This window comes from Equus caballus, chromosome 4, assembly GCF_041296265.1.
Source record: "Equus caballus isolate H_3958 breed thoroughbred chromosome 4, TB-T2T, whole genome shotgun sequence".
In the NCBI taxonomy this organism is placed as follows: Eukaryota; Metazoa; Chordata; class Mammalia; order Perissodactyla; family Equidae; genus Equus; species Equus caballus.
The window spans coordinates 97,075,466-97,091,457 of NC_091687.1; the positions used below are offsets into that span (position 1 = coordinate 97,075,466).

The window sequence follows — 15,992 nt, forward strand, 5'->3', positions numbered from 1 at the left end:
AGTGATGGGATAGCATACCTACAACTCGAAAACCTCTGCTTTGCTTTTCATCACCCATTAATCACATCTGTAATTATCTTTGCTTCTAGCCCATTTTTTCCCCCTCAGTTTTTCCCCAAAAATATTTCATGAAACATCAGTTTCCCAGATACAAGTAGAAATTAACCGATTTTTAGGAACTTGTTTTAGATAGGAGAAACACCTATGGTTTGGTAAATAATGTCTAATTGGAATTCTAAGTAGAAAGATCCTATGTTCTGTAAGAGTATTTTATTTCCCTGATAAATGCTTATCAGAGGTGGACTTAGATACTTGTTCTTGCTGAAGTTATAGTGAGTCTTAATAAATTCCCTCTTTACTAGTTCACTTGGTCTCTTGTTGGGAATCCATGTCAAACTCACCAGTCTGTTATTTGAGGACTCCATCTTTATTTGAAAATCAAAGTGTTCTTCAAAGAAGATGTGATATATATATATATACACACATAATGCAATACTACTCAACCATTAAAAAAGACAATGTCATCCCACTTGCAACCACATGGATGAACCTTAAGGGCATTATGTTAAGTGAAATAAGCCAGACAGAGAGACAAACACTGTATGATTTCACTCATGTGTGGAATATAAACAAACTTATGAACAAAGAACAATTTAGTGTTACTGGGGGAAGAGGGCTGGAGGGTGGGCACAGGGGGTAAAGGGGCACATTTATGTAGTGTCTGATGACTATTAATGAACAACTGAAATTTCACAATGTTATAAACTATTAGGACCACAATAAAAAACAAAATGTTCTTCAAAGGATATTGACTATAATTCAACAATTTGATTCATACATTCTTTTAGTTTGATTTAAAATTAACTTTATCTTTTCTGTGTTAAAGGGCCAAGTGAAATATGTTTTGATATAAAAGCTAGAAGCTTTTTTGAGATTCTGGCAAGCTTTTTCTTAACCATTTGTTCTTAGGTAAAAAAGTAATCACTGTTCCCATCTGTTGGTAGACAGAATTAATGCAGTTTTTTTTTTTCTAGCACCAAGTTTTATACTTGTCCATGAAATTTTGTAGTTTTAAAGTCCATAAGTAAAGAAACATCTCTATAACTTGATATGTATTCTGAAGAGAACTGTGGTGGTTAATGAATTTTTGAAAAATGTGTTTTCTGTTTCAGTAATATGAATCTTTTTTTCCCTCCCTAGAGAATGGACCTTGGAGAATGTCTGAAAGTCCATGACCTGGCTTTAAGAGCGGATTATGAAATTGCATCCAAAGAACAAGATTTTTTCTTTGAACTTGATGTATGTGATTTTGGTTTAATGAGTTAGATTATCTTTTGCAGTAAAATATTTTGAATATGGATTAATATCTCTTAATAGGAAAAGGCTCTTATCAAATTATCTTCGTTGTGGTTATATGAAGGGTAGTACTAAATTAAGTAAGATCATGTACTTTCTTGACTAACATTTTTTTAAAAATATAAAGTGAAGGGGCTGGCCCCGTGGCCGAGTGGTTAAGTTCTCGCGCTCCGCTGCAAGCGGCCCAGTGTTTCGTTGGTTCGAATCCTGGGCGCGGACATGGCACTGCTCATCAAACCACGCTGAGGCAGCGTCCCACATGCCACAACTAGAAGGACCCACAACGAAGAATATACAACTATGTACTGGGGGGCTTTGGGGAGAAAAAGGAAAAAATGAAAATCTTTAAAAAAAAAATAAATAAAGTGAAACTGAGTATTTTAAGAAAGTTTGTAAAGGTCATGCAATTCATATATTCTTTTGAAAAGTAAGCATATTCTTCCCAATAAAGTAGTAATGATTAAGGAAATAGCAGTTTAAGCAAATGAAAGCAACTAATTTCTAGTGTATATAAGGCCCTTTAATAATCTACTGAATTTTTACATTCACACTCATTTTTGTATCTGTAAATATATAAAGAGAGAAGGAAGATATGGATGATGTTTTTTATGTAAATCTAATAAAAGAAATAGAAGACACCATTTGGGTATCTAAAGGGCTCAAAATCTGACTTTATGTTATTGTTTATACAAACATGATGAGAATTGTTTGTCTAAAAATAGGGAAACTGGGGGCTGGCCCCATGGCATAGTGGTTAAGTTTGTGTGCTCTGCTTCAGCTGCCTGGGATTCACCAGTTTGGATCCTGGGCATGTACCTGCATACCACTCATCAAGCCATGCTGTGGTAGCATCCCACATAGAACAACTAGAAGGACTTACAACTAAGATATACAACTATGTACTTGGGCTTTGGGGAGAAAGAAAAAAAAGAAGAAGATTGGCAACCAACTGATGTTAGCTGTGGACCAGTCTTCTTCACCAAAAAGAATAAAAAACAGGGAAACTTTTTTTTTGCATTTATATTTAAAAAGCCAATCACCATTACATAAAACATACTGTTGAGCATAAATCTTACGATACTTCTTTTTCCTTTCTTTTTTTTGGTGGGGGAAGTTTAGCCCTGAGCTAACTGCTGCCAATCTTCCTCTTTTTGCTGAGGAAGACTGGCCCTGAGCTAACATCCATGCCTATCTTCCTCTACTTTATATGTAGGACACCTACCATAGCATGGCTTTGCCAAGCGGTGCCATGTCTGCACCCTCAAACCCCAGGCCACCGAAGTGGAACATGCGCACTTCCTGCTACGCCGCCGGGCTGACCCCTAAATCTTATAATACTTTTTATCAGTAAGGTAGTGGGTGTTTCATTTAGTTTGGGACATAAAGCAGTCAACAGGCCCCACCGTCTACTTCTTTAAACTTCAGACAGTTTCTCCTAACAGAAATGAAAATCATTTATATAAACAATTTAATATGAGGTTGAAACAACTGGGGAAAAAACTTTAAAGCAGTTGGATTATGATTTAATATACACTGGGCATAAAACACAACAGAAATTCACCATCACTTAGATGTAGGGGTATGGATATTTAGGGTGTATTTTCAGTCTTTTTCTATTATAGTATGATAATAGATAATTTTTGCTTATGAAGTGTTTATAGAATAAATTTCTAGAAATAGAATAACTGAGTCAAAGAGTTAATTTTGCCAAATTGCTCTCCATGAGAATTACCAATTTGCATTCCCGCCATTAATATATGAGATTATCTGTTTCTCATATGGCCACATAGTGTGTTGTCAAGATTTTTTTTACAACTTTGGTAGATGAAATATGGAACATAAATTGTAGTTTTAATTTGTATTTCTCTTATGAGTGAGTTTGAACATATTTCATGTATTAAGATCTGTTTCTGTTTCCTTCACAGTGAACTGTTAGTATACAATTTTTTTGGGCTATTGGCTAATCTTGGATGTTAGCATTTTTCTAATTGATTTGTACTAACTATTTATTATGAAAATTAGTCCCTTCCCTCATAATATTTTACATTTTTTCCTATTTTTTCTTTCGGTGGTTGTGGGTCTTGGAGATTGCTTTTATTGGTGTCTAACTTACCAGTCTTTTAAAAATCTCTGTTGGGTTAATTCAAAAAGCATTCCCTGTTGTGAGGGGATAAGAGTTCTTTACCGTGATTTCTTCTGGTATTTTTATGGCTTTGTTTTGTTCACTTAAATCTTTGATCCAACTTAAGTTTATTCTGGTCTAAGGAATTGAGGTATAGATCTAGCTTTTTTCCCCAGATAGCTGCTTAGTTGACCCAACACTATTTATTGATTAGTCCATCTGTTCTTTCACTGCTTTGAGATGCTACTTTTATCTTCCCACAAGGAAGTTTTAATTGATTTTTGTTGTAATTTTAAAGATGAATTTTAAATTAAAAGAGCTATTTCTTTGTCATCACAGATAAAAGCTTCTAAATGACCCTTATTGCTTTTCATTTCCTAGATTCTTGGGTTAACCAGCCATTTATAGAATTCAATATGTGCTGAGTAAATTTATATTTTTAATTGAACATTTGTGCTTTAAATTAGCGGTATTTCCATACAGTAAGATATGGATGTCCAGATTGCTTAATTTGGGAATAAACTTTAAAAGTTTACTTTTAAATAAACTATTATTTAATTGTAGGCATATTGATATATGCTTGACAAATGTCTTTTATATAAATATTCAACTAGATTTTTGCACTGTAGACTATAGACACTGCTGAAATTCTCAATGGCTTATTCTTTGAAAAAAGGATGTGTTTTCCTGATTATAACATTTTCATTGTGGAAAATTTGTAAAATGCAGAAAAATTATTAAGAATTATCCAAATCTTCAGAAATAATTATCATTTTATGTATGCTCTTCCATTTTTTTGTTTATTTTAGAAAATTGGGCACTTACTGCATATAACATTTTGTGACTTACTTTTTATTTATAAATCAATCATGAACGTTTTCTTATGTCCTTAAGTGTTCTATTGAGATCTTCTTTTAATGGCTGAAGATCAAAATTTCTACATTACCTGGATAATTAGGATATTTACAGCTTTTTACCATTTATAAATAGCAATGTGAAGAACATATTTGAATTTTAATCCTTCCATATATCTGATTACTTTCTTAAAACAAATTTCTGGAAATAAAATTACTAAGTTGGGACATTTTTAAGACTTTTGATGCAAATTACCACATTGCTTTTTTTTAAAGGCTGTACTGGTTTCTGCTTCCTTCAGTGGTGTGTGAGAGTGGCAATTTCTTTATAACCTTTTTTGGGAATTATTCATGTTTCTCTTTGCCAGTTTGATAGATGATGAATAGTATTTATGATTCATAATTGAACATGCTTTTCTTAGTTTTTACTTCTATAATAGCATTTTATTTATTTTACTTTTTTTATTATTTTTTTGGTGAGGAAGATTAGCCCCGAGCTAACACCTGTGCCAGTTTTCCTCTATATTTTGTATGTGGGTTGCCACCACAGCATGGCTGATGAGTGGTGTAGGTCTATGTTTGGGATCCAAATCCAGGAACCCCAGGCTACTGAAGCGATGCACACTGAACCTAACCACTAGGCCCTGGGGCCAGACCTTATAGTAGTGTTTTAAAAAACAAAGCATAATTTTTGAGTAAAGATATTTATGAATGAAGTTGATTTTTCTGGCAGTAATTGTCTTTTCATTAAACTTTGTAGGCTATGGATCATCTGCAGTCATTCATTGCAGATTGTGATCGAAGAACAGAAGTGGCTAAGAAAAGATTAGCAGAAACTCAAGAAGAGATTAGTGCTGAAGTGGCAGCAAAGGTAAGAATTTCAGTCATTTCATTAGTACAAAATATGGTTTCAGCTCACTACTTTTTATTTTTTTAATTTTGAAATAATTATATTTGCAGGCGATTGCAGAGACATATTTAGGGAATTCTATGTATTCTTCCTCTAGCCTCCACTTATATTAACGTCTTACACAACTGTAGTACAGTATCAGAGCCAAGAAATTGATGTTGGTCCAATCCTTACATTTTATTCACTTATGCACCCACTCTGTGTGTGTGTGTGTGTATGTAGCTCTATGCAGTTTTAGCACTTGTGTAACTTGGGTAACTATCACCATAATTAGGTTACTTAACTGTGACGTCACCACAAGACTTCCTCATGTTACCCCTTTCTGGCCACACCCATACCCCTTTATTCCTAGCTCCTGGCAACCATTAATTCTTTCTCCTTCTCTATAATTATGTTATTTCACTGAATATTACATAAATGGAGCCATGCAGTATGTGTTCTTTTGAGATTGGCTCTTTTTACTCTGTGTAACTTCCTTGAAATTCACAGAAGTTGTTGTGTATATCAGTAGTTCATTTCTTTTTATTTCTGAGTCATATTCCATGGTATGGATATACCATAGTTTAACCGTTTACACATTAAAGGACACTTGGGTTGGTTCCAGTTATTGGCTAATACCAGTAAAGCTGTAATAAACATTTATGTACAGATTTTTATGTGGACATAAGTTTTCATTTGTCTGAGATAAATGCCCAAGAGTGCAATTGCTGGGTCATATGGTAAGTCCATTTTTAGTTTTGATAGCAAGTGCCAAACTTTTTCTTGAGTGACTGTACCATTTTACATTCCTACCAGCAATTTATTAGAGATCTAGTCTCCACGTCCGTGCCACCATTTGATGATATCACTATGTTTCATTTTATCCCTTCTGAGAGGTGTGTAGTGATTGAGGTATCCACTTTGCATTTCCCTAATGACTAATGATAAACTTTTTTTTCATGTGCTTATTTGCCATTCATATATCTCCTTCAGTGAAATGTCTGTGTATATCTTGTGCCCATTTTCCAATTGGAGTCTCTTTTTTGGGGGGGCAGGGTGAGGAAGATTGGCCCTGAGCTAATAACATCTGTTGCGAGTCTTCCTCATTTTGCTTGAGGAAGTTGATTTGTTCTAATCAGAATCCAAACAAGGTCCGTATATTGCATTTTGTTGATTTGATGACTTACTCCTTTATAACATTCTGTTACATTCAGTGCAGTCTGGTACATTTTATGAAAATGCTGAATGGGTCAAAGAGTTACCCAGATAGCATTCAGATGACAGCATTAAATATAATGCTCAGATATGTATGTACAAAGGGAAATTAATTGACTTGTTTGAGGAAAGGGTTACTTTTAGCCAGCTTTTTCTGAAAAGTTTTCTGAAGATGGAGACTGGAAAGATGGGCTTCCTAAAGTACAAAGGATCTCTACTATTTCTTAGTTGAAAGATAGCCAAAGTGTTGGCTAGATCCCGAGTTGTACTGGTTTATAGAGCATTGTATTGGTTATCCATTACTGCAAAAATGCTGTTGAACGAACTACCTCAAAACTCAGTGACTTAAAACAAGATTTATTTACCCTATATGAGTCTATAGTCAATGACTGGGCAGTTATTCTTGTCTCAGCTGAGCCCACTCGTATGTCTTTCAGTCAGCCAGGGCTGCTAAACAGACTGTACCCAGAAGATTAGCCTGGCCACGTTCTCTTGGTAATAGCAGAGATGCAGAAGCTTCATGCCCAGTCATACAAGCACTTTTCAAGTCTTTTCTTTTGTTATGTTTGTCACCTTCCCAGTAACCAAAGCCAGTTACATGGCCACATTCAGAGTCAGTATGATGGTACTCAGTCACACAGCAAAGGGCATGGATACAAGGAGGGGTGAAGAGTTTTGGGCATTAATGCAGTCATTCCGTGGCAGATCTTTAAAGAAAAATATCACTTTGTTATTAACGAAGTAGGATAATGATAATAAAATTGGGAATTTTTTGAGGGACAGATATCTTGGATTGAAGGAGATTTGAGAAGTAAAGATTATTGGCACACTAGTTTATTGGAATTGAGTGTCCATATCACATTAAACCTTCTTTGCTAATATAGTTGGCCACACAGGTTGAATATTTACTCTGTGGCCAAAATACAGACTGTATATGTATCATGTGCCATCAAAATAGTAGGAATGAACTAGGTTTCCAGAATGATGGTGACAGGGAAGAAGAGGAAGCATATCAAATACCAAGGAAAGAATTAATCCTGGTGGAAAGACATGGAACAAGATAGAAAGGGTCCCATGTTAGTACCCTGAAAAGTCAATAATATGCTGTGCAATGTATGTACAAGGCACATATTCTCATTTCTCACAACTTGGTGAGATAGGTATGATAGGTATTATCCCTATTTCTCAGATGAGGAAGTAGATTCAAGTTAAGTAATATGGCCAAAATCGCATAGCTGGTAATTGATTTTGCAGTAAGCTAGATATCTTGGACGATAAAGCCATATCTTTGCTTTAAAGAGTATCTACCAGTTTATTCATTTAAGTCATATTTGACCCTACAACATCTGTTGTGCATTGGAGATACAAAGATGGGAAATATAGATAGCTATCTTTAAAGTGGTATAATATATATAAAAGTAATTGTCATAAAAGATACAAAGGTGGCACAAAGGAGGTATGGCTCCCTCTGCTTACATGTTTAAGTGGGGATGAAATGTGATAATTTATTGGTCAAGAATGCTTCACAGAATAGACTTGAGGGGCCGGCCTGGTGGTGCAGCGGTTAAGTTCACACATTCTGCTTTGGCAGCCCGGGGTTCGCTGTTTTGGATCCCGGATGTAGACATGACACCGCTTGGCAAGCCATGCTGTGATAGGCATCACACATATAAAGTAAAGGAAGATGGGCATGGATGTTAGCTCAGGGCCGGTCTTCCTCAGCAAAGAGAGGACGATTGTCAGCAGATGTTAGCTCAGGGCTAATCTTCCTCAAAAAATAAAAAGAATAGACTCGAGTTGGATCTGGTTGAATGAATTGACATTGACTAGGCAGGCAAGGGAGGTAAGGAATGGCATCCCAGGAAGAGGAAACAGTATGTGCAGTGTCATAGAGGCAGAAGACAACAGGGTAAGTTTGGGAAACTAAATATAGCTAGATTTTGTTGTGAAGTGGGGGAACAGCAAGAGATGGTTTGGAAAGGAACAGAGGGCCAGATTGTGGAAGAAAAGGTATTTTATCCTTGGAATACACTGCCTAAGCAAGGTTGGAAAGTAATAGTTCTACTGAAATCCCTTGTATCCCTGACCTCACTAAAGTGAAGGCAGGCAGGCAGGCAGGCTCAGAATCTCCTCATGTCCCACCAGTTCACTTAGGATATGCTCAAAGGCATTATTTATACTCAGTTTACCTTAGATAACGTTAAGTCTTTTCTGAGCATTTCTGACATATTTTGAACTTTGATACTCATTCTGCTTTTTATTCATGATCTTCTCTTTTGTTTCTTTCTAGGCAGAACGTGTTCATGAGTTAAATGAAGAAATTGGTAAATTGTTGGCCAAGGTGGAACAACTAGGAGCTGAAGGGAATGTGGAAGAATCCCAGAAAGTAATGGATGAAGTAGAGAAAGCACGGGCAAAGAAGAGAGAAGCAGAGGTAACTAAATTCTTAACAGTAGTATATGGAGCCTTTGTATCTGTACTTCTTAAAGAACATGTATTTGACTAGAAATTATTGAAAAGTTACTAAAGGGAATTTAAGCCAATTTAAAAATATTTGGGGCCAGCCTCAGTGGCCTAGTGCTTAAGTTTGGTGCACTCCGCTTCATCGGCCTGGGTTTGGTTTCCAGGTGCGGACCTACACCACTCATCTGTCAGTGGCATGCTGTGGTGGCAGCTCACATATGAAAAAAAAAAAAGGAAGATTGGCAGTGGACATTAGCTCAGGGCAGATGTTCCTCAGGAAAAAAAAAGAAGAAGAAAGAGATTAGTCCATGTTGTACTAATGGGTTGTGTATCAAAATTACAGGTTTTCTTTTAATTTAGAGCCATCAATTTGTTGAAATTTATAACTGGTAAATGAAATTGTTAGTTAGTCATAACAGTCACGCACATGTAACAGTCACATACTCTCTGTGAACATGGTCATTATGATACCCTAACCCTGACTCTATCCCCTTGCAAAGATACTTCCCACCTCAGTATAATCTGCTAGCACCTTGGGAGCTTCCTGTCATTCTTCCTCCAAAGCAAAGGTCAAAATCTGATATCCTGCGGACAAAGTTCTATTTTGTTTGGCCCACCCAATTTGTTTGTTTTTCTTTTTTTTAAATGGAATGCCTTCACATGAAATTGTACTCTTCCTTTTGTCATAGTCTCCCCTGCTTCTAACTATCACCCCTGGGTTTAATTTGTTCTTATTCTAGGCTCTTAAGATGGAAGCTTAGATCATTGATTTTAGACCATTTTAATGCTATACGTTGTCTTCTAAGCACAGCTATAGCTGCATCCCACAGATTTTCTTATATTGTGTTTTCATTTTCATGCAGTTCAGAATGTTTGCTAATAGCATTTATGATTTATTCTTTGACCTATGGGTTATTGTGGGTGTGTTTAGTTTTTATATATTTGGTACGTTTTGCAGATGCTTTTCTGTTACTGATTTTGATTTAGTTCTGTTATGGTCAGAGAATACTTATCATGAATTCGTCTATATTTGTTTTATGGTCCTGCATATGGTCTGTCTTGGTGAATATTCCATCTGCAATTGAAAAGAATGATGCTCTGCCTTGTTAGGTGGAGTGTTCTATAAATGTCAGTTGAGTCAAGATAGTTGATGGATTTGTTCAAGTCTTCTATATGCTGTGTGTTTTCTACTTCTTGTACACTATTTACTGAGATGAATGTTGAAGTCTCCAGCTGTAACTGTGAGTTTGTCTATTTGTGCTTTGCATTTTGTCAGTTTTTGTTTTGTATATTTTGAAGGTCTGTTATTAGGTTAGTACACATTTAAGATTATGTCTTTTTGATTAATTGAACCCTTTATTATTTTGAAATGTCCTTACTTATCCCTAGTAACATCCCTTGTTCTGAAATCTCCTTTGATTTTTTTTTTTTCCCCTAAGATTAGCACCTGAGCTAACCACTGTTGCCAATCTATTTTTTTTTCCCTGCTTTATCTCCCCAAGTCTCCCTGGTACATAGATGTATATCTTAGTTACACGTCCTTCTAGTTGTGTCACGTAGGATGCCACCTCAGCGTGGCCTGATGAGCAGTGCCATGTCTGTGCCCAGGATCCAAACTGGCGAAACCCTGAGCTGCCACAGCAGAGCACACAGACTTAACCACTTAGCCATGGGGCTGGCCCCAAAATCTCCTTTGATATTAATAAAGCCTTTCTAGCTTTCTTTGTAAGTTAAAGGTTGTGTACCATAAACCCTAGAGAAACCATTAGAGGAAAAAAAGAGGTATAACTAAGAGGAGAAATAAAATGGAATCCTAAAAAACACTTAGTCCACAAGAGGGCAGAAGAAAAGGAACAAACAACAGATTGGACGTATAGGAAAAAAAATAGCAGCATGGTAGATTTAAATCCAATGTATCAATAATTACATTAAATGTAAATGGTGTAAACGCTCCAATTGAAAGGCAGAGATTGTGAGACTGGATTTTTCTTTTAAAAAAAGCAGGACTCAGCTATATGCTAGCTACAAAGTCCACTTTAAATATGAAGATACACATTAAAGGTAATAGGATGAAAAAAGATATGCCATGTAGCCTTTGTTGGTAATTTTAATGTCTTAATATTTAGAATTTATTTAAGTGTAATTAATATCAATCCAGAAAATAAAACACTGCATTTTAAAATGCAAATATTTATACTAATATCGTACTATTTAGTATTATAGCTAATTTATTTCCCCAAAAGACTCTTGGGTAATGAATCCAGTGAGCATTATTACTTTGCTTCCATATACTAGTTTCCGTAAAACTTCATAAGTATGTAGTTGAAGATTTACTGGTATTACACAGTAGCTTAACGTCTTTAGCCTGTTATATATTATCATCAGTTGATTTTTACTAAGGATAATGCATTAGGAAATTTACTTGCACTTTACTAAGGATAGTGCATTAAAAAAATTATAGATTGTGTTCACTGCCCATAATAGACAACTTAACTCATAATGGCTTAACCAAAGAAGAGTTTTGTTTTTCTCATTTACTAAATATTCAAGGTTAGAGAGTCTGGGGTTGGTACAGCAACTCCATGAAGCCATCTAGCTACAGGCTACTTCTGGCTTTATGTTGGATTCATCTTTATGCTTATCCAGTTTGTAGTAGCAATATGGCCACTAAGCCTAAAGCCTTTCCTCTTTGCATAAAGAGGAGGAATAACAAGGCATAGGAATTAGGTTGACTCACCTTTCTGTTTTGTGTGTTTGTGTTTTCCTTTTTTAAACTTGTATTTTGAAATAGTTTCAGATAAGTAAAAAAATAAAAGTAGTATAAAGAATTCCCCTGGGGCGGGCCCCATGGCCAAGTGGTGAAGTTCCATGAGCTCCTCTTCCGTGGCCCAGGGTTTCCCCGGTTCGGATCCTGGGTGCAGACATGGCACTGCTCATCAGGTCATGCTGAGGCAGTGGCCCACATCGCACAACCAGAAGGACCTACAAGTAGAATATACAACTATGTACCAGGGGGCTTTGGGGAGAAGAAGGGAAAAAATAAAATCTTCAAAAACAAATTGTAGGCCAGTTATTTTATAAAGTGTCCTTCAGTTTGAGTTTGTCTAATTTTCTTTTTTTAAAGATTGGCACCTGAGCTAACAACTATTGCCAATCTTTTTTTTTTTCTGCTTTTTTTCTCCCCAGACCCCCCCCAGTATATAGTTCTATTTTAGTTGTGGGTCCTTCTAGTTGTGGCATGTGGGATGCTGCCTCACTGTGGCCTGATGAGCAGTGCCATGTCTGCACCCAGGATCTGAACCGGTGAAACCCTGGGCCGCCGAAGCAGAATGCACGAACTTAACCACTTGGCCACAGAGCCGACCCCGAGTTTGTCTAATTTTTCTTCCTGGTTAGACTTTTCAGAGGAATGCCACTGAAGTAATGTTATATCCTATCAGAAGGCAAACGTTAGTGGTTTGTACCATTTCTGGTGATGTTGCCTATTTTTCCACTGTGAAGTTACGATGTTTTCTTTTTAGTAATTAATAGGTATTTTGGTATGACACATTTGAAACTGTGAATGTTCTGTTTCCCATCACTTTTTGATCCACAGGTTGTAGAAGCCATTGGTGATTTTCGTCTGAATTTGTTGACTCCCTTTTAAAGAACTTTCCTATAGACTCTATCCAGCAATGTCTACTTATATCTGCTTAGCCAAAGCTACTTTAAAGCTTGGAAAGTTAATGTTTTTATTTGGGCATGCTGCTGCCTCAACAAAAACCAGAATTTTCAGTAAGGGTAAAGGGTAGAGTGGATAGGCAAACCCACTAATCTATATTTCACTACTGAACTTAAAATAAATAAAATGGTTGAGTACAAGACATCTTAATCTCAGTAAGACACTTTTCATCTCTTGTCTTATAGAACTACTTTTAGTTTAGTGGGAAGTCTTATCATTAGTATGTCTTGTCCACATTTCCAGAGCAGGGGGAAATGATGTGTGGGGAAAAAGGAAGCTCTAACAATATGGAAGACAGACAGTCCTTCTCTGCAAGCGTGGGCAGCTTTTGCTTCCTTGACCCTTCACTGCTGTATAGTTCTGGGGTTGCTACATCTCATTTTTAAGAAAAATTATAGAAAACAGAATATTGTAAAACATTGAGAAAACCTTTTAATGTTGTGTTCTGAATCATAGTAGAATTGTTAATGGTAGTTCTTGGCAAAAGGTGTTTGAGGCTCTGATCTTTTGCCTCCAGTGGACAGGTCCTGAGAACAGAGGATGGGGGACATGGGGTACCTGTAATTTTTGTGACAAAATAGCCTTGATTTTGTGTAGTCATTTAAAAACATTTTTAGTATAAACAGTGTAATTTTGTTTAATTGTATGACTTTTAGTGAGGTTTATGATGAACATTGTTTTCCTTGCTTTTGTTTAGGAAGTTTATCGGAATTCTATGCCAGCTTCAAGTTTCCAACAGCAGAAACTTCGAGTCTGTGAAGTCTGCTCTGCCTATTTAGGTCTTCATGATAATGACAGAAGATTGGCCGATCATTTTGGGGGTAAATTGCACCTGGGATTTATTGAAATAAGAGAGAAGCTTGAAGAATTAAAGGTATATTGGTAAATTAATATCTGTCACTTTATCCTATTTAGCCACTCATTCTTTTGATCTGCATTAGTTGTGGTTAGTTGTCTTTTTGTATAATATTCTTGACTGCGATTCTGTTAACAATTCATATTGAATAGGGTAGGATTATAAATGGAGATACCAACTGGTTTAGTGAATGATGTCTGAGAAACAGACTTTGAAATGCAATCCCCTTATTTTGGGAGGTAATGTTTTGTGTTGGGTATCATGTTGAATTAGGAATCTTCCAAACTGGGTTCTAAACTAATCCTTTCATACAAAGTCCCCTAAAATTTCTATTGTTATTTTCTTTTATATAAAATTATTAATAATATTAATATAACAAATATTTAAAGGAAGATGGAGAAAATGAGTCATGTATTTATTTGAAATATTTTCCAGTTTTTCACCAAATAGCCAGGACCTTGTTTGTAGGACCTCTAGTTTTATTTTATGCTTCTGCCTCCATTTCAGAAGAGACTTAGAATGAAACCTGTTTTTAAAAAATAGACAGTCACTGTCACTTAAATATATAGGCTGTCGTGAGAAAGACAACACAGTTCTTACACATCTGCTGAGTTCTTTTGAGAAGTTAAAAAACAAAGTGAGGGTATCTGAAACGGTAAACATAAGTGGTCAATGGATATAATCAGTTTACTTTTCAACAGTCTTATGTGGTTAGTTTTTTAAAAATTGTGGCACTGTAGCATTTTGTCATGAATTCAGGACTGGCTCAAAGGTGGCAAACACTGGATAGTGACTTTATGCATTTATGACTGGAATTAACCCAAGATCCATAGTTTGACATTTAAAATAAGGTGGAATCAGAAACAGCTAGAGACATCTCCATATTTACAGTTAATACTGAGCTCTTCTCAGTATTCTGAGTAGTGAGGATGATCTTGGGTTAAATTTTTTAAAAATCACAAAATGAGTTTCACTACAGCAAATGGTGTGGGCCTCTAAGGTAAAACTCAAAGATTCTATTTACTTGGGTATCTTTGCAGATATAGACCGAGCAACAGAATTGTTTAGCATTTTATTGGTATTTTTAAAAGCAGCAACATCAAGATGGTAATTGGAAGTGACAGAAGACATTTCTATATTGCAAATCATAGAGCATGGAAATTTATGGTGATTTATAATGGTTGATGTTCGAAAAAACACAAAATAATGCTAGAAAACATTCAGAAGTGGACAATCTTAAGGGGTTTTGAAATATCATTAAGAAATGATGGAGAAACATGGAGTGTTACAAATGTTCCCCCAAGGAAAGATTTTAGAAACCAGACTTGTAAGCCTGATGGCCTGGCAAAACTTCAAATTGAATTGTTATTAAACAGATTTTGATATTACCTTGTACTATATTGGAAACCAGATATGTTAAAGTTTAAGATAATGCTCAGTAAGAATGGACTCAGTAAATAATGCTTTCTGTTTATTATTATTTGACCTATCATTGTTTTTTAAGAGAGTCGTCGCTGAGAAGCAGGAGAAAAGAAACCAGGAACGCCTAAAACGAAGAGAAGAAAGGGAGAGAGAAGAAAGAGAGAAGCTGAGGAGGTATGGAGTAATTAATTGACTAGTCCCAGTATCTGAAGCTGAATATCTCCAGTTCTCAAAAGAGATGTGATTGATGCAAGATTTTAGATGTTAATAAATCTGGACGTGGGAAATTTTGTTTACTCTTAAAAATATTACCATATGAAACAATATTTATATGAGCATGTTCACTTGTGGCCATTTAAGTCCAGGTGATTTCCTTTAAAATGTACAATGAAGTCAGTTTAAATGTCTTGAAATAGACTGAGTATAACATGCTCAAAGCTTGGAGGAAGGTGGCATGACCTAGTCACATATTATAAAGGAGTTTAATTAACTTAGGCACAATATCTACAGAAGAGAATTTATTTAAATTTTAGAGATGTGTAATACAATTAAAGGAACACTATAAATGAAAACTGCAGGTATCCTGTCCATCCTCAAGTTGTTACAGTAGTTATGAAGATGTGTTACAAAGAATGTTTCACCATGACGCGATGCATTTGTTGCCAGTGGATAAAAGTGACTCAGAACATTGACCTGCAGTTTTAATTTCAAGACATTTAAACTGACTTCGTTTGTTACATGGCTTGTAACAGGTAATCTTTTTACAGTGTCATGGCAAGATGAAACACAGCTATATATGGGTATCCTCCCTTTTTAGGGAAAGTGCTGTCATTCCTCTAATGATATGTATGTTCTTCATTTACCATAAATTTTAACTCAAGAGCTTTATGTCTGTGCTCTTTTGTGTACACTAAGTTTCCATGGGAATATTACCCAGTATGTAATATTTAAGACCATATAAATGGCATTAGAAATCTCAGTTTAAGTTAAAATTCAACTGAATTTAGTGCTAGTAATATAAATGATTCAACTGAGGTGACAGTCAAATGGGGGAAAAAGAATTCTTTGCCTGATTACGTTTTCACATTCACAGA

The 15,992-nt window shown here is 35.7% G+C and overlaps 1 protein-coding gene across 50 annotated transcripts in view; it reads left to right on the plus strand.

Moving 5' to 3' along the window:
• Window positions 1-15,992, plus strand: part of LUC7L2 (LUC7 like 2, pre-mRNA splicing factor) — a 57,526-nt gene that overhangs the window by 31,687 nt on the left and 9,847 nt on the right. For all 50 annotated transcript variants that reach the window (XM_023639791.2, XM_070265985.1, XM_023639793.2 and 47 more), the window contains 5 exons: window positions 1,201-1,299; window positions 5,093-5,203; window positions 8,727-8,870; window positions 13,318-13,494; window positions 14,981-15,072. In XM_023639791.2, coding sequence (XP_023495559.2) covers window positions 1,201-1,299; window positions 5,093-5,203; window positions 8,727-8,870; window positions 13,318-13,494; window positions 14,981-15,072 — 623 coding nt within the window. The remainder of the gene's footprint in view (window positions 1-1,200; window positions 1,300-5,092; window positions 5,204-8,726; window positions 8,871-13,317; window positions 13,495-14,980; window positions 15,073-15,992) is intronic.